Source organism: Geospiza fortis, unplaced genomic scaffold, assembly GCF_000277835.1.
Source record: "Geospiza fortis unplaced genomic scaffold, GeoFor_1.0 scaffold163, whole genome shotgun sequence".
Classification (NCBI taxonomy): domain Eukaryota; kingdom Metazoa; phylum Chordata; class Aves; order Passeriformes; family Thraupidae; genus Geospiza; species Geospiza fortis.
Window position 1 is genome coordinate 2,687,603 of NW_005054401.1, and position 20,267 is coordinate 2,707,869.

Consider the following 20,267-nt stretch of genomic DNA (forward strand, 5'->3'; position numbering starts at 1 on the left):
TTTTTTTCTTACAGATTTTTTCTCCTTGTGTCATATATCTTCCCTTCTACCAGCTTATCTGATGAACAATTCCCACCTCCAGACTATGGAGACACAGAAGAAATAAAGAATTTTCAACTGCACATTAAAAGCATTGTCACATCACCAAAATGAATATAGGGACATAGCCTGAGTGTGGCAAAGTCACAGAAACAACAAAAAACAATTACATAATCACAATTTTATTGGGTGTTTTCAGTGGTGGAGTATTATTGCAGCATTTTGAACAGCTATTGACATCTTTTATTCAGACCAGAAAGACCACCAGTTAGAAAAGTTCCTGATAAAAGAAAAGGGAACAAAGGTTTGCAGGACCTTTGCAACATAACATAATTCAATGTACAGCACAAAAGGGACTGAGGCTGGCCCTACATGCCCACATCAAAAGCTGTCCAGGGGAAAAGAAAGTCAGATCCTAGTCTAGCTGTTCCCCTTGTCATACCTATAGCAGGTGAACTGGGAGAGGGAAGGAGAATTTAGTAGCATTTTCCACTAGATTTTCAACTGCAGTAAAGTCTTCCAGGGCTACAGGCAGTTGCCGTAAATTATTCAGGAACTGAACCAGAGAGTCTGTGGTGTAAGATAGAAGGCTCAATCCTCAGGCCCCCATCTAACTATGTAAATACCTATCTAAGGTCCAGTTTTTAGCAAAACTTTATGGGTCTTTCTCACTATTTTCTCAGTGCTAAGACTTGGTGGCTAGATTAAATACCACACAAATGTTAAATACACTCCAAGCTGAAATATCTTGTGACTGAGAAGCTCAGCTACTTACTTCAATTCTCTTCTCAAACTTCTCTCCTTGTAACAGACGATCAACATAGATTTTGGGAACATGAATGTCTTCTGGGGCAAATGCTCCTATATCAACAATTTCTTCTACCTACAGAGTGAAAAAGAAATGGGAAAATATTTAGAAAAAATTATTCAATGAGAAGTTTTAATACCAATGAAGTTTTGAAATGAAACATTAAATTTACAGCAAATGATGTCAAGAAAACTAACAAATGGGACAAAATATATATAGTCTTTAAAACATGTTAACTTAGATGCTTATCTGTTCTCTTCTCTCAAAGTATATTTCTTTATAAAAAATTGAAGGTAATATATAATTTTACAGGCCCATTTGTATGGCCAACTTGAAGAAACAATACTGTGTACATCAGTTACATCAGAGTTGTTTGTAACTACAAAAAATTTCTGCCCAAACAGAGGAAAACAATGTGCTACTAACAAAATATAAAAATATAAAGCAGAAGTATTAATTTAGAGGATACAAACACAGAAGCTGAAACAAAAGTTTTCCATAGTGTACTCAAAACTAAAATAGAAAACATTTGAACTGTAATAATGGGTTGCAAGAAAGAAGACAAAAGATGAAGATCTAGAAGTCTTTATAGTTAGTGAAACAGAGATTCAGCACAAAATGACACTCATCCACCTGTAGTAGATTTGAAATGTCACCTATCAGGAGCAGCCCAGACAATAGGGGTTTCTTTCCTTCTAGGCCTGAGTTGGGGGTGATCTAGTTAGAGACCCTGCTATGGACAGATACTTGCAGCAAAGACTCTCAGCCATGGCTGGTGCTTTCCCTAACAATTCTGGCTACACAGAGCACATCTCACTCTGCCACAAAACAGACCCTAATGTTAGCATTGTTTGCAGTTGCATCCACCCACAGGGAAAACAGGTAACGTTAGAGCAACAAAGATAACATACAACAATCTACTACACAGGACATAACAATGTACTCAAAGATCAAAAGACAATTTCCAAACTGCTGTATCACCAGGGATTCATTAAACTCTTAGGAATGCCCAAAGCTTAATAACCCCAAAACAAGACCTGGGGTATGGTAAGGTTAAATCTCCGAACAGCTGTCACCAGTGAAGCAACATTAAAGAGTTTAAAACTCAATTTGACAAGCTACTGGACAATATGATCAATACTAAAATCCATAGTAGATCTGATAGACAATTACCTTCCTACTGTGCCTTGAAATGTGACAATAAACAAACAAAGAAACCAAACAATCCACCCTAAAAGCAGGAGAGGGAAAAGAAAAATTAAAAACTAATGATCACAAAATCAGGTTCAGATGATCCCCCCAAAAAACCCTGGGTTAAAGAGACAGAAAGAATGTACTGTGAAATCTGCAAGGCAAATATCCTAAGCAAAAGGCAACAACAGCTACAGCAACACCAGCCTCAGTGCTCCAGGAGAACAGAGCCCACATCCAGAAAGCCCTTACCCACAAGATAAGGAAAGCCAATCAAATCAGTATCTTGAAAATTCTGGTTTAGGTATTCATGAAAAAATGCTAAAGTTTCATCCATCTCACTTGTAGTTTCTAATTTTATTCATTCATATTAAGATTAATATAGAGACCAAGTCAAACACAGAGTAAAATTAAAAAATCCTGAAGCACACAGCTGAAACACACTGCACTTTTAGTGTAGTGACTACTGTCAGAACATCCTCAGAAGAGAGGAGAAGGAGGAGACAAGACTTTCCAATGAAGCAATAGGCAAGCAGCTGATCTGCTACCAGCAGAATTCCCAAATTCACCCTTTCTAATTAAATTTGTCTTCACTTATCAGATGGAAAACTAGGCCTGGGGAATACTAATTGCTCCTGATTTGAACTTTCTCACAGAATAACTACATTTATTTGCTGTAGCAGTTGAGATTAAAAAACCAAAATCTTGGCACAATTCAACTAACTCAAACAGAATTACGCTGTCAGAAAACTTGACACACTGAGTTTCTCCCCCCATAGAATACACCGAATAAATTATTAATCCAACAATAAATTGTTGGATTTTGTTATCAGTCACGCCATTCTGCTAATTGGTTTGTATTTTGTCTCTTGAGACACAGCAGTCAGTCTGATAGCTTTTCCTCTGTTATTTCCAAACATTATCCTAAATGAACACAACACTGCAAACTGTATTTTGTCCTAGGGATTTCAGATAAGCCTAAGGATCCCTGATAACTGGAACACCTTTCCATGTTCTACCATTATATGGAATAAGCATCAAATGTAACTAAAATTAAATATGTTCAAATACCTCCACAGCAGTAAAGAGGAATTTTGAAAAGGAATTAAGAATTTCCATGTGATACAAGAAAAATTAACTGTCTTCCAGTTCTGCAAGTGAGATAATCAGCACGTTTACATGGAAAAGGGAGAATTCAAGCAGAGGAAGTACAGACGTCGTCTGAGTGCTCCATCTCTCACTCCCAGGGAACTGGAGGATGAGGCACCATACATGGGCTGTGTGCCATCAGCACCGCCAGAGATGAAGCTGAGCCAGCTGAAGTGACACCAGGATATCTGATGGCTATGGGAATCAGCACCCTAGTGCCTCTGGCCACTGCAAGGCATTGCCCCAGTATCTTCCTAGAGAGGAATGATAGTGCAAATTCAATAGTACCATCATTGGGCCCTTTCAGGTTTCGTATTTCTTTATGAGTCGGCTCTGTAACACCTCTGTAGATGAAACCTCAAAGAGAAAGGCAGGAGCACATCCATTTTAATAATTCAAAGGATGCGTGTGAGTTTTTCTCCTGCTCTGCTCTCATCTTACCTATGCTTCAGTTCTTTCTTCTCTGTACTCACCCTGCCTCAGGCTTTATTTTGTTACATACAGAAGAATCTTTGTAAACATCAAAAATCATTATGTGTCATCCCACCCGAGAGACACCAACACTGGCAAAGCACAGAGAGGGAACTAATCAGGGCAGACCACCTCCTGTACTCTTTGTAATTAGAAAATCAAAATCCTCTGGTACCTTTTAGATGGCCCTGATCACATGTGTTCATCTTAAATCTTCATTTCATCAATGAACAAAAAGACAGAAAATGTTTATATCTTTGTAAAAAGTAACTATGAGAGACCATGAGGTCTGACTTCCCTCTTCAGGGAAGGCTCTGATGCCTGATTCAAAATTCCTTTCATTGTCTCAAAAGTTTCACAGCATTGGAGACTTCTTCCTGGGGATAGTGTTCTTGCAAATCTCCTCTGACTGCTGACAATGGAAGGAGGATGAATGAATTCAGTCCTTCCTAAACACTGGTTTATCTAAAAGTACACCCAGAACATAAAAGCTGTTTTCCACTATGATTCACAAGAGCCTTCTGCCATTCCTTTTTGTATCAGCATTCACAGAGACAGTGGTCCTTCGCCTCACAGTATCATTTCCTTCTGTAATTTACATCTACTTTTCCCTTTTAAAGCAATTTTAATTCCTTTTCCTTAGAGAAATTCAGCTATTCTTCTAGTTTTATTCCAGAATTTCTGAAGGCTTACAGAGAAAAAAGGGGAACCTTGATAGATATGGAAGTAAGAAAAGTAAACAAAGTAAGAAAAATAAAAACTATGGTTCCTTACCAAAAATTAATAAGGAAATAACAACGACAAACTATTTATGCCAAAACACTCAAAAATAAAAAAGCCTTTGTTTCTAGTATATTCCTTTTCTCTATTTCTGTAGCCTAATTATGTACTTTATGATATGTTAAATGTTTTTAGCTGGTTTGGTTTTAAATCTCAGTTTTCCTAAAACTAAGCTATAACCAAAAACTGCAATTTAATTCCTTATTATAGAAAAAAAATCAAAAACATGTGCATATGAAAGAAAAAAAGAGATGGGGAGAGAACCACAGCCTAACAAACCTATGCATTTTTAAGTAGCTTATTTTTATACTAACTTTATTAAATCTCTCTATGACTACCTTAATTATCTTAGTCCATTTCAGTTCTTCAAACTGAAATAATAATCATTCCTAGCAGAACATTAGTAAAATAAAACATTACAGTTGGTTAAATGTCCAAAATAACAAGAGGAATGAAATAAAATTTAGCCACTTAGATGCTCAAGACAAACTCATCAGTACACATCATCAGCTCACTACTGGAAGAGTCAGGATGTCACTGCAAAATGCATTGCAACATTTATAAAATCTTGAAATTAAAAAAAACCCTTAAAATACATAATAGGGGCAATAAGAATAAATTTTATGTGTCTGCATTCAAGGTCACAGAAACTGTGATCAACCATTCATGATGGTTAATGAAAACAAGAGGGCAAAAAGTTAATATTAATTGTTTAGACTGAGTTTCACAAATAGCTTTGATATTTTAAAACAGTGAAATATACTCTGAAAACAGTTCACTTGAAATTAAGAACACACTATACAAACTTTCTTAACTACAGAAAAAAGCAAAGCAGGTTACTACTGATTTCTGTAAGCAGAGAGATGAAACAGAAGATCTTCTGAGTTGAATTCTTTCCTTTTGTAAGATCAGACAGACCGTGAAATTTCTACTGCCAAAATCCTACTAATGGAATCCTAGTAATGGAATGACAGCCAGTCAATATCCATACTGAAAAAGAGACTTTTATAACTTTAAAATCAAGCAACTACCAAATAGCCTTATAAAGACACATCTTGATCAACAATTACCACATTATGGTCATATTAGACTTCAAATAGATGTTTTCATAAGCTTACTGAAGGGCAGGGAACAGTAAAAACCAGTAAAGTTCATATTTGTTAGAGAATCTTCCACACAATGAGCCTGGTCTAGGTCACACTGCAGGTCCACTTAGCCAAATAGCCCTTCTTCTTAGCAACAGGATCTTAAAAAGCAGTGTGGTACTTCTGGTTATATTCTCCCAGCTGCCAGCAATGTGTCAGCTGCAGGATGTCCTCAGTCAGAGGCTGGACATACATCACCTTCTTCATAGCTTCTGATGAGCCAGGAACTAATTGTTTTCTTAAAACCCAAGAGACTCTATTGATGCATTTCTTAAATTTAACTATTATGAAAAACATTTCTTATTACCTATTGTAATTTCACTGTGTGCTCCCTTCTCTATGCCATACAGAAATAGCACACAGCAGTTGTTTATTTGTCTGTTTCATGCTGTTGAAGATCTTATGTACCTTTATATGTTTTCCTTCTTTCTAGTAGACTGTAATCCTCTGTAAACACCACAGAGAAAAACAGTGAGATCTGTTGCCAGTATGTTGTATCTGATGATTAGGAAAGCAAAACTGACATAAATCTCCTACATTTGTCTTCAGGTTTTTCGTCATGTGGCTACAGATCCTCCTAAATCAGGAGCCCCTGCTAGAATATACTCAATTCACATTTGTTTTCTCTGTTCTAAATCTCCTCAATTACCACCTCCACTTGTAGCTGCCTCAGGCTTAATCTCCTCTCACACTTCTCTGCACCTGCTCCCTGTTTTCTCCAACGTCCCCTTCCCATTGCACGCATCTGACATCTTCCTCCATGCTGTACTGCTGACAGCAGAGAAGAAAACAGACAGCAGTAAATTACCAGCTCTAGATCTTCACACACAGCAGCTCCAGGATATATACCACAAAGAAAAGAGGAAGCACACTTGATTATCTGCAAAGGTTACGTATATGTAAAGTGTGCGCATGCATGGAAGAATATGAAAAATTTAACCACCAGTCTCTGAAGAAGTTCTCCCACACAAATAGAACTGCACTTCAGAAATTTTTGAGCTAGTCACATATTAGCATACAAAATATACACAATAGTCTTAATTTTCAAGAACATGTTCTAAGTCTGAAGATACTGACATTTCTCAAAGAAGTTCTTCCATTAAATTGATGGGCTTGCTTGTTTGATGACTTGCACTAATATGTCTATATAATTCTGTATCTACTAAAAAGTCAAAATGAAGATAGCTGTTTTCTTACCTCCTTAAATTAACTCATTTGGATTTTACTCTATTATTTTATGGTAAAATTACCTGTATTGAAACCATGAGAGATTACTTTAAGATCCAGCAGTCCAGCAGCCCCAGCATTACCAATCAAACCAGACTCCTACAGCAGGCACACCTAGGGAGTGATTCTTTCCGAAACCCTGTGGTTGCTCTGATATAAGTCATCAGTAACTTCCTGCTGGCTGTGATCACATTTTGTGACTTTTGCTTTCTTGATGAAATGAGGTGATAAAGCACCCAATTTGTATTCAATACCTAGGTTCTTAACACAAAACAAAACATAACCATCCATGTGGAATAAATACAGAATCATCTCACATCTGGAGATAGAAATTTTGGAAAATTGTTTTTTAGATTACATTATGTAATTATTTTTTAATCATAGAATTAAATAATGGGAGAAGAGGCAGAAGACAACAAATAAAACTCCCACAATCTGTGAACATGGTCTTCATTTGCTAAGGGCCAATTAATAGCAGAAGAACCTGTTTAATCCATACTCAGCTGAATAAGGGACTGACCTCATCCCAAATACTTCCACTTCAGAACATAAAAGCTTCTAACAATAGTAACTGTACTGAAATATAATTTACCATTTTTGCAAACAAAACATATGTTGCTTTAAATACATTATTGCTGTACTTTGTTACTTATTTTCAAATTGCTTTAGATTGACAGTCTTTGAACTTATTAGAAGGTAAAAATAAATAACTTACTTTTTAATTAAAATTAATCACATTTTACCTGGAATAATTGAGCCCCCCAAAAATCCCAACCATAATCACAATAAAAGATTTTATTCTCTTATTCACATCAGAGAAATGACAAATGAAAAGAGACTAGAAGAACTCTCATATCCTACACATTCCAAGAAATGTAACTTAAAGGTCAGGAGATAAATTTAAGCTTTATTTTCAAAAATTAACCAAGTGGAATTTAAATACTGAAGTAAGAAGTAGGAAAGTAAAATAAAAATTAAGAAAAAAACCAGAGATTTAATTGCACTATCAAAGAAGGTGGGTTTTGTACTTTAAAATCTATTTAAGTTCAACCAAACCCCACTCAGATTCAAGGAACATTTCTAACTAAGGATCAGACCAGGGCATGCCCAGCAGGAGATACATAGCAACATAATACCAACATAAAACAATGCATTAGCAGCTGATTTGTAGCTAATTCTGTTGCTGCTTCTCTCTGGTAAGAAAAAGAAGCCCTGCAGGTATTTCAGTAGAGGTAACAAAAAGGTATCTTCATCCAAAAATGGTGTGTTCTATGCATACATCTATAAGTTCTCCTTATTTCAGATGTTCACTTGAGACAGTGGTAATTTTCAAAGAGTTCTGGAAGCTACTTGACATGCTACTGCTTTGTTTCTCAACAAGGAATTAGTATGGTCCACTTCACCTTCAGAATCATAGCAGATATCCCAACCTCCCAAAATATTCAAGATAAATAAACTTCTCCACAGTTTTGAAGAAGAAGTTAGGGTACCTTTCAAGGAAAAGTTTGAAGGAAAAAACAATTGATGTGGCTTAGACACTTTCAACAGACCACAGAAATATGGATATAAAGAGAATGTCAGTAACATATTCTAAGAAGAATTAAAATTTTCTTGCACTTAATCATTATCCTTCCTAAAAGGTGCCTGGAAAAGAGAGCAATAGACACATATGGAAATTTAAAAAAACTCCTAAGAATAAAGTACTTTATAAAAGCACTTTATTATTATTTGAAGCTGGCAGAAACATTTAAATTAGTCCTTCAAACTATAAAAATGGAAATTTTTGCTTATCATAGCCTTACAAGAAAATTCAAATTTCACTAGAAATGGTGAAAAATTGTCTTGAGCACAAATGCCCCTTATCCCACTGCTTATAGAGCCAACTGGCTACATAGCTTCCCCATTCTAACTGGGATTATTTCACAGAATCATCTGAGTCAGAAGGCACCCACAGGAATCATGGAATGAAACTCTTAAGTAAATGGCCCATATGGGGATCAAATCCATAACTCTTTGCCTTTCTCCACTTCCTTCAGCAACAAGAAGACTGATAAAATACATTTGACTTATTCCAAAGGTTAACAAATTATTATTATTATTTCTCTGTAATAAAATCCAGGAACACCTGTTCAAACATGAAGTTGCTTTAAGATTTGTTTAGTTATTGCTTACCCCAGATGAATCAGAAGTTGCAAACTAAGGATCTTAGTTTATATTCACGGGAATATAAATGGCAGTGCATTTCAACACACCAGACACACTGAATGCAAGTTCTCTATAACAGAATTTAATAATGTTTTGGGGAGGAACTAAAAAGAATAAACAGGAAGACTAGGAAACTGTTTAGGACACAGAAAGAGAAAACTACTCTGTTGTTCTTGTTCATTCTTTTACCACCATCTGCAGTCATTATTTTACCACTGTCATGCAGAAAAATTAGTATGATTTAAGTCAAGTCAGTCTTGGTATCTCAACCCATTACTTCTCTTTAAATATTCACCTTTTTACTGAGTAATTCAACAGCATTTGCAGGGGATGAATTCTGCAAGAGTTAAAAGGATGCTGCTAACATCTGAGCTACTGATTCAATTACTCAAAAATTTTCGCTCCAGCAATAGTTATGAGGCTGCAGCTTTTCAAATCTTGTATGTTGATCACCTGAAAAGAAATATTTGCTTCGTGTCAGAATGCAATTTTTTGCAAGATTTTCAGTTTGGATGTTAAATCTTATTCTATGCTAGAAATCTTCATCAGAGATGTTAATAGCATAGAAAACAAATTAATGCTTTAAGACACCAGGATAGATGCTTGCAAATGCCCTGAATCATGACTAGAACTCTCCCGTATTTTCAGTCCTATAATAATGCATGATTTTAAATGCAATGACAGTTAAGCCATTGATTGATTCAGACATCTTATACACAAAGCGGAGCTGAAAATTTAGAGTATTTTAAATTTAATTTTCAAATTCTCATGATAGAAGACATGAGTACTGTTAGTGAAATATACTTCAAATGCACAGTCTATGAGGCTTTCTATAAAATGTTATGAAAAACCCTCTAAATTTAGCTTTAGAAGCAAACAGAGGCTTTCCATCAGTATCTCCAGCACACTTACTTCCTGGCAATCTGCAGTATCTACTGATCAACTGCAAGCTTCCTTTTTCTTGTTCTTATTGAATGTCATATTTGTTCTTAACATATGTGACAAGGATAAAAGGAATTTTTTTCATTGAAGAATACATTCACATCTGCAATGAACTTATGAAGCTGAATGCTGAGATAACTCATGATACACATTCAAGAAAGTATAATTTAAAGGAATAAAATATAAGAGACAGATAAAAGAAAAAAAACAAATTCAAATCTTCCAGCAGTATATTACAAGGAGGTAAAATTACCTGAACAGCAGTCAGCAGCAATTTGATCTGCTACAAATTTTAACTGCTTAATATTCACTACCTGAGCAACAAAGTGCCAAATCTCAAGCCATTTAATTAGACGTTCTATATAAAAGAAAAGCAATTGTAGGAAAAAAAACCAACAACCAGGAAATAAAAGAACAACAGCTAAAAAACGAACATAAAAACCCATCCAAACAAAAAACATCCACAAATCCCACATTGCAAAATTAAATATCAAAGGTGTTTATTCCCCTGACAATCATAGAATAGAATAGTCACAGAACAGAATATGCTGTGTTGGAAAGCACCCATTAGGATCATCAAGTCAAACTCCCAGCCCAGCAGAAGACGCTCCAATAATCACACCATGAATCAGAAACATGTTAGCTAAATGTGACAAGAACTATCATATGAACTACCTTCTAGCCCAGGACTACTTATATTCCAGTACTTTTCTAATAATTCTAAAAGGGTCTGCGCCACAGCTATACAAATGTTTTGTTGTTCTACTCTGTTTTTAATAAGCACATGCACACACAGAAGCAAGGAACCAAATACAATGAAGAGAAATAAAACCAACAAAAGAGTACTCAAGTCTGGGAGCGGGATTCTTTTTGGGAAACTAAAATTGTTGTGGCAATGGTGTGTAAATGTTTCTAGGAGCTGATTTTCCAAAACAATACTGGTAGTCCCCGAATTTCAACTCCAATCCTTTTCTGATATGCTCTTTAACTTTCTATGACTGGCATTGTTATAGCTGCCAAACTGGTTGTTAACATCGCTCAGTACTGTAGGAGAAAAGGCATTACGCTCTTCAGCCTTCATTGTAATCTGCACAGATAATTTTAGTCCCTTCATTGAGTGGTGAAGTATTCTTGGTCTCCCAGTCAACCACGTATGTATTCTTAAAAAGATTTCTCGCTACTTTCAAGTATTCTTTATTTTGTATTGGGCTGGATATTTCTTAGAAGCTTAAGCTTTTTTGTTTGCTTTGGCTTTGTAATGCTTAGCCTCAGACAGCTGAGCTTGGATCTCACTTTCTATCATGTTTCTTTTCTGTGTTTGAGATTACAAAGATTGTGATCAAGGTCAAACTCCTACTGCTCTTCCAGTACTTCCTCCACACTGGAAAATTTTATTCTGAAGCTGTTTCCCTAACTTCATTTCTTCTTTGCTATACCTCCCAGAATGTTTCATCAATCCAAGTCTATGAAATCAGTCTTCCTAAGAGACATTCCAGATATTTTGCTATTTTCCCTTCTATATTTTAGAAGAATCACAAGCTTGTATTTCAAAGTTGCTCTCCCACAAATGTTCACTCAAATGTTTCAACTAAGATTCTTCTGGGAAAGGTTATTAGATCCACAGGCATCCCTGACTCAGGTTTAGACAAGGCCTAGGCATGTAAATACATTTATGCAGTCAAAAGCCCCGACTAACTACCTACATATTCAAGATACAAAGTTTTCTATATTTATTTTATATATACACACACACATATATATATGCACACACACACTTATATATATAAAGTATTATAGGAGCATATTATGGCAACTACAATTCTACTGTCACTTGCGCTAAAAGTAGCTGGTAATGTGGCAGGACTAAGAAGTTCAGTGTCCATCCTGTGACAAATGGGATTCTCAAAAAAAGCCTCTCTCTCACTGCAGATCCATGGGACCCTCCCTCACAACCACTGCCTAAGCACACACACACTCATCACTGAGCAGTTAAATAATATCAACAAAAGCTATAGCAACACAAAAGCTCCGTGGCTACAGCAGTTGAACAGAAGGACTTTATTTCTATATCTGCGTCTATTTAATTCCATTCTATGTCTATTCTGATCTGTGGTTTCACAGAAACACACACTAATGTAAAGTCTGTGCCTGTCCCAAAGCCACCCTCTACCAGGATTCACTTTTGAGTTCCACGGCTGGAGCATCCAGGTAACAAAAAGTTTCTATTAGATGATTGTTTCACTTTAAAGTGGTACTTACAGGTTTTTTATAGTAAATTGTCACTGTGCAAAAAACTTGAAGAATTTTTCAGATAAGAGCTGTGCATGTGAGAAAAGTTTTGCCACTGTTAAAGCATTTGGAGGTATAGATATACACACAAAAAAAGGTTCATTTCAAGTTTCCTCAATAAAACCAAATGCCATGATTTAGCACAGATAACAGGATACAAATAGCTTATTTCAGTCTGATTCTGTCCCTTAGTGCCACGCAGTTCATTGTACCTGAGAAAATGGTGCTCACTGATGTGGCTGTGTTGTTACTAGGCAACCAGAGATAAAATGCAGGGCTTAATGATTTTTATTTAATGCATTTTTATGAGAAAGTACACTCTCTTTTTTTCCCTCTCTTGATATTATTTGAGGTGTAAATGTTATTTACCCAAGGAGATATATTTAGCCATCTTCTGTGATCTGAACAAGAAAATTATTCAAACTGGATATTCAAACAGCCAGTCAATAAATATTTCTACACATATTGACCATTACTACTACCGAACATGTAGGTGGCATTTCACGGTGGCAGTGGCTGAGATCTCAAACCACTTCACCAGTGAAAAATACTCAGTAGGTCTCACAGCAGAGAATAAGAAGAAAACAGATAAGAGTTCAGGGTCATTTGGGACAGTCACAGACATTTATGTACTCTTCTGTGGCAGAAAGCAAGAGCCCAAGCCTGTATCACCCTTTCCCATCTTATGACACCACATCTGGCAAGGTCACACCATGTTTTCTACTGTGGCTTTGGGTAGCCCCAATTCCCTACAAAAAAGAGGTGTCATGACCAAAAGCCCCAGTGGGGCTCTGCTCAGAGATGTCTCTACAGGGAGATACACATATTAAGAAGCACCCTGTTATCACAGCCCTAATCCTAGGAGTCCAGGCACACATCCAAGATGCCTCCCTGCAACTCCAAGCTGCCTTGCAGTTCATTTCCCATCACAAAATTCAACAGGTCTGTTGAGGGTCCTGACAGCAGTGACACTTCCTCTATTCAGTTTCATCTTCATTCAACAGCGTTGGAAGCGTTACCGTGTTACCACACCTATACCATCACACAACCTCTCAAGTTTTTTCACAGGCCATGCTCTTCCTTCCAGTCTTTACAAGGGCTGGTGGCCTGTATGTAACTTTCTGACCACTGAGTTTCTTTTGTATTGGTCAATTTCTCAACTCTCCCATCTTTGCTACAGGAGCAGGAAAGTGTTTATAGCTCTGAAAAAACAACCTGAACGCCTCAGGCTGAGTGTGTGCATGAGAGCTCAGGTTCAAACAAAGCTACAGGTCCGGCTGCATGCTTAACTTCTGCAAGTTCTGCAAGCTGAAGTGAGAAGCAGTGAACTCCCTGCATCATTTCACTTTTATATATAGATAATGCCAAAATAACTGATGCTACCAACATTATTTAGCATTTGTCTCTGCAAAGGTTAACTTCCAAATAACACGAATCACACAATTTAGTGGATTTTTTTTTTTTTTTACCTTTAATAATGAGTCACCTTCAAATTAAAGTAGAAATTCCACTGGACTTGGCACAGTTAGATTTTTATAGACAGTTATCTGTTCCTCAGCTAACCCATCCTTATTATCTTAATAGCAGATTCCACTCCCTCTCACTTAGATAAACAAAAGAGATGCATGCAACAGTTCAAAAAATTTGTGCAGATCAGCAAGCACTTGTTACATTTAATTAGAAGCTTACAATCAATGTATTTCTGATCCCAAAATGAGTACTGATTGGCTGCTTCTGACCATTTCCCAATTCAAAATAAACAAGGCTGAAAGTTTATTCTGCCATTTAAAAAATCAGTAATTCTTCATTGTGTGTCCCAAACATAACAGGTAACAGTCTGACTTCCTCCTTCTTCAGACGCCTCTATGTGCAGCCAATCTTGCTTCTCACAATACAGGAGAATTTTTAAGCAAACAATAGCTATCAGTCTGCGAGTCTGAGAAGTGGGGTGTTTTTATCTCTTATCTCTTTTTCTTTTCTCTTATCCTTCACATCAACAGAATTGTCTGCCTCTGAATTGTTACAATTATTAAGTGTCTGTCTGTACTTCAGATAAGAGTGTGTAAAACACCACACAGACTAAAACTAGAGAACAACAGAATTAAGTAAAGAAAAAAAAGTCCTTCACTGTGTATGCATGTCAGATTTCACCAGGTTAACTTTCCAGGACATGTTAACAAATGTAATTGATTTCCGGTTAACTTCCTGTTTTCAACAAGTTCACAGATACATTGATATTGGATTTCCAGTAGTTTATATTTCATCAGTATCTTACTATGCCAAATGCCATTCCATATTTGTATCAATGATCAGAAACTAAAGTAAATCTCAGCAAGTGGGAAACAATCCTGAAAACCCCAGTTAATCACTGTATCTTTGAAGACAAGCCTGACCTGCAGCTATTTTGATGAAAAGGAGCAGAGATGGCTTCAAGTCTCTACTCCTAGGCACCAGAACTGCCTGCTTAAATTCAGTTAAATGTTCAGTCAGTTACACAAACAGAGATGGAAACAAGCACCAGAATTTGGAAATCCCTCCTGCCAAGACAGTATCTGAATTACTACTCTACACAAACCTTTTTCTTCTCCCTGTAAATGGGTTTGAGAATTTCAATCTTCAGCCTTGACCAATTAAGGAGTCAGGCAACACTCAAATTTTTAGTTGCCTCAGTTCCCTACTGATGAGCTAAGACAGCTGATACTGCTCAGTACTGAGGATGTACTAGACACCATCCAGAGATATTTCCTTCTGATTCCCTGGGTTTTAACTCTTACACCCAAACACAACATTCTGAATTCCACTTTGAAAGAATGACATTTAGAAGTTAAGTCAAGGATGGTTCAAAATATTTGTCCTAAGTCTGTGGGTTTGCATCTTCATCTGATTTGTCCATAAAAGACAGAATTGCAAAGTAATATTAATAATGCATCTTGCAAAAAGATTGATGATTTTTAAAATGGTATTGAAAATGCAATAACACTCACAGTGGACACAGTTCACAGCAGATCTACTAACAACTGATAAATGGAATTATGGCAAGAACGATGTCACATCAGCTGCTCACTGACAAGAAAATTCTACCCTATCATACATGGATAGAAGAGCAGAAAGAGAGAAAGAGATGGAATGTAGGTGGAAGGCTTTGATCTACTTAAATTCTTTAAATGCCAGACTGAACAAGGTATAAAGGACAAGTGTCTAGAAGAAAAGATTCTTTATTTAATTTTTAGATAGAAAAATACTTGAAACCTTTCTTAAAAACAAAACATGAGAATGTTTTGCTGTATTGGCACTGTAAGTCATGGCAAATATCATGGTATTTTTTTGTGATAGTTCTGTAAGGCACAAAGAAATAACTGAAGTCCCCAAATGTATTATCCAGAGATGCTTATATAACAAATATATTTTCCAAATAACATCTTACAAACAAACAAACAACAAACAAAACCCCGAGCCAACCCCCAAACAAAACAAACAAAAAACCCTAAAGAAACAACAGCCTCTTCCATAAATCATTTACTAGAAATAGTCCAGAAGAGTTTGTCTTGATCTTACTGCCAAACTGCATTTAGCTTTTATTAGGCATATAAAAAAACTTAACAGAGAGTGAAGAAAAAGCTAAGAGAGTAGTCTATCTTTTACATATTGCTATGCCTTAGCAACTCCCAAGGCACCAATATTTTTTCAGAATAGGCTGCTTCATGTTTTTAAATATTATCATTTCAGACAAAGAAAAAGGGCAAAAAGATTGGAAGAAACTTCTAGATCAGCTAGTTCATCTTCATTCACAAGACACAGCCAAATGTCTGTATCTCATTACGGACTGATATTTATGTAATTGACTAAATTTTAGAGACCACAACTGTGATAGCTCTGTGGTTTGCCTAATCTATGTTGCTATGTATTTGATTTTATTTTCAAGAAGTTTTGCATAAAGTCTTACGAGAATCTTCTCAAACAGAGCCTAAGCATAATCTCTTCCTCTTTCATCCACACTTACTTTATTTAACAAATTTGAAGGCTCTTGCTTTGTTTCCCCTTCAAAGGCTGATCACAGCGAACACAAGTCCTGATCAGCACCAGTTGTACAGCAACAAAGGAATTACTCACCAAAGCAGAGCAGAGTGTCAGGAGAAGGCAATCCAAGGAGAGAGGTTAGACCACTGATCCTGATTTGAAATCCCCCCAGCCCATCTCCAGAATACCATGTAAGATAAAGGGGTATGTTGACTATACTATATAGGGTTTACTATGTTTCAATTCCCTACCTCTACTACAGTGGTTTTTGCAGCTTTGCACATAGGTTGGTTGAAGTTTCTTGCAGTTTTCCTGAAAAACAAAACAAAAAAACCAAAATTAATAAATATTTAAGGCCATAATAGTACAATGAAAGACTTTTCAGAGATAAGCTACTAGAGGAATGTCTGTATTTTAAGCATCACAAAGCTTTTTGCCAAATAGAACGAAGAACTAATTTAAAAAATTATAAGGAAGAAAAAAGTATTATGGAATTGTGTCAGATGCATCTGAAATGAAATAGTATTTTTCTACATTAGGAAGTATTTATTACAGCTCTTTTGACTTTAAATCAGCACACTGTTTAATGGAAATTGGGTATGTTACTGATATCTTTATTTATTGGATCCAAAAGCAGCAGCAAGCTGGACTTTGTACAATGCCATTATTTCACTGCACAAAGAATGAAATTAATCTCCACAGGGGACCAGTACCAGGCCTAACAATCTCTCAAGTAAGCTTTCCTAACTCAGACTAGGATTACCTACAAAAAAAAAAAACCAACCAAACAAAGAAAACCACCAAAAAACCCAACAAGATAAAAAACCCCAAACCTCTGTCAGTTTTGGCACTCACTTTAAGACTCTGGCATTCACTCTAAGTATTCCCACAAAGTATTTCTGTACCGAGGAAAAAGAACCTCTAGAGAATAAAAGCAACAAAACATGAATACATGTGCCACTGCACCAAGATACTAGGAGCATAGGGGAAACAAGCCATCTGTGTCAGCCACTCCACGTGTTTTCAGAAAACAAACAAAGCAGCGTGGCACATTTAATAATTAAGAAATACTGTAAAGGCTTTAGTGGTGTTCCACTGCTAGCTTCACATCATTTTTCTCTGTTAAAAAGCAGAATTCTTGAAAAATTTTCCTCAAAATCCATGAAACCACGTTTCAAAACAAGATAAAACCTCTTTCCCACATCGATTTTCCACAGAAACATTTTTTTCCCCCCTGACCATCCTTATTTCACAGACTCATAGAATCATTTAAGCTGGGTAAAAGCCCTTAAGACGAAGGAGTCCAGCCTGCAGGGGCTCTCCCCCAACCTCCCCCGGGGCCAGCACCGTGCCCGGCGCCGCAGCACAGCTATACCCACAGTCACCTGTGTCGGGGAAACCCCGTTTTATTGGCAATATATAGCAGCTGTGAAGCCTCTAACAAAGGGTCAACCCTGTCCTGGGGGCATCAGGCACAGCATCGCCAGCCGGGCAAGGGAGGGGATTGTCACACTCTCCTCTGCACTGGGGCAGCCTCACCTCAAGTGCTGGGGGCAGTTTTGGGTGCCACAACATAAAAAAGATACTTACCCATTAGAGATTGTGCAAAGGAGGGTCACAAGGATGATGAAGGGCCTGGTCTGTTCAGCCTGAGGGAGACTGAGGGGGCACCTCACTGCAGCTATGTCTTCCTTGTGAGGGGAAGAGGAGGGGCAGGAACTGATCTGATCTCTGCTCTGTGGTGACCAGCGACAGGACCCAAGGGAATGGCCTGAAGCTGAGTCACGGGAGGTTTAAATTGGACATCTGAAGAAAGCTTTTCAGCCAGAGCGTGGTTGGGCATTGGAACAGGCTCCCCAGGGCAGTGGTGACAGCACCAGCCTGACAGAGCTCAAGAAGTGTTTGGACCACACTCTCAAGGCACAGGGTGTGACTCCTGGGGATGGTGGTGTGCAGGGCCAGGGGTTGGACTTTGATTATCCTTGTGGGTCCCTTCCAATTCAACATATTCTATGATTCTATGATTTTATGAATATCTTCTGCCCATGGATCTTTTGGGTGGCTATACAGACCCAAAAGTAGGATGTAACAATAAGAAACAAAAGGAAAAAAACCCACAACGTGAATTTACACTCTCCTCTGAGAGGCGAAAACAATACTAGTTAGTAGTGATTCAGGGAAAACTCCCCTAAACTAGGCAAAGAAGCAAATGAGAGGAAAAATAGAGATATAAAAACAGAGTTAAAATTGCTAAGAAATGGATACAGATGGGGGAAAGGAAGATGACAAAATAATTCAATATTTCATCCCATGTAACTACTTTTCTGAGCCAAAGACTTTCTCTAGATTGTAGGGGTTACTCTGCCAGTAAAAGAAACTGATATAAAATTATTTTTACATAGGGAAAAAACTACAAGAAAATATTTCATAATATTAATTTGACATTAAGAAGAGCTAATGGTCTCTAATCTGACATAATTTATAAAAGCTTCTGCCATTTAAACTGTTCTTGAGTTAGGTAAAGTTGTTTCAGAAGCAGAACTCCTTTACAGGATCAAAAGCTTTATTTCTTAAGAACACACCATCCAGAAGTTTTATGGGATCAAAGGCCTTATTTCTAAAGAGCACATCATCCAGATGTGCTACACTTATTTTCCAACACAGAATAATGTTAACGAGTCAGCACTAGGAAATTCAAAAACTAGCTAGACAAATTTGCATTTTTATTTTAAGAAAAATTTCTTGACATCTAGATTCAGCAACGTCTACAAAGTTCCATTGTTCCACTGGATTTCTAAACTCACCCAAATTGACATCTTTTCTCCCAGAGGCAAAAGACAGCAAACTAGCTCATAGCAGACTAAACCAACAAACTACATCCACTACATATCTAGTGATATGAAGATGCAGAGACACCTCAGGTATGAGCTGAATTTATGTATTGCAGAACGAGTTGAAGTGTGAAGAGATGACCTGACATGACTGTCACAGACGAGACTCCAACTCAGGTTATCCCTTCAACATTTCTGCTTCTTTGTCAATAGTCTATTTCCATCACCAACAAGCCACGTGTTTGCTTGTAAAGCCGAGGTACATTGGGCTAGAACAACTAGCAGAATGGGACCAGCTGAAAAGGGAGGGAAGCCAAAGGAGACAGACATCACTCTCCATGATATTTGAAAAGTCATGGCAGTCAGGTGAAGTACCAGGTGACTGGAAAGAGGGAAAGATGGCTCCCATCTTTAAAAATTATATAAAGGAGGACCCTAGGAACTACTGACCTGTCAGCCTCACCTCTGTGCCTGGGAAGATCATGGCACATACTCCTAGAAGGTGTGCTAAGTGACAGGGAGGACAGGGAGGTGATTTAGGACAGCCAGCAAAACTTCACTTCTGTTAGCCAAGTCCTGCCTAACAAATATTGTGGTCTTGTATGATGGAGTGACTACATCAGTGGATGCGAAATGGTTATAGATGTAATTTATCTGCGCTTCTGTAAAACCTTTGATGTGGCTTTACAGTCCCACAACATCATTGTCTCTAATTTGGAGAAAGATGGATTCGACTGCATAGACTGTTTGGTAGATGAGGAATTGGTTCAATAGTCACACCCAGAGGTTAATGATCAATGGCTCAGAGACCCGGTGGACATCTGTGACAAGTGGTGTCCCTCAGGGGTCTGTACTGGGACCAGTGTTATTTGATATCTTCAATAATGACAAAGACAAAGGAATCGAGTGCATCCTCAGCAAATGAGCAGATGACACCAAGCTGAGTGGTGCTGGTGACACTTCTGAAGGATGAGATAGCATCCAGAGGCACCTGGACAAGCTCAAGAAGTGCCCCTTGGGAATCTGATGAGGTTTAACAAGGCCAGGTGCTGGTGCTGCACCTGGGTAGGAACAGCCCCTGGTACCAGCACACGCTGGGCATGACCAGCCCCAGAGCAGCCCTGCCCAGAAGGGCTTGGGGGTGCTGTGGGTGAGAGGCTGGACACGGCACAG

General features: G+C 37.5%; 1 protein-coding gene across 1 annotated transcript in view; it reads right to left on the minus strand.

The window, feature by feature from the left end:
• The window catches only part of OXCT1 (3-oxoacid CoA-transferase 1), a 79,221-nt gene that overhangs the window by 37,420 nt on the left and 21,534 nt on the right, over nucleotides 1–20,267 (minus strand). The window contains exons 6-7 of the mRNA XM_031061133.1: nucleotides 16,515–16,575; nucleotides 815–922 (exon numbers count right to left, since the gene is read on the minus strand). Of these exons, the coding sequence (XP_030916993.1) occupies nucleotides 815–922; nucleotides 16,515–16,575 (169 nt within the window). The remainder of the gene's footprint in view (nucleotides 1–814; nucleotides 923–16,514; nucleotides 16,576–20,267) is intronic.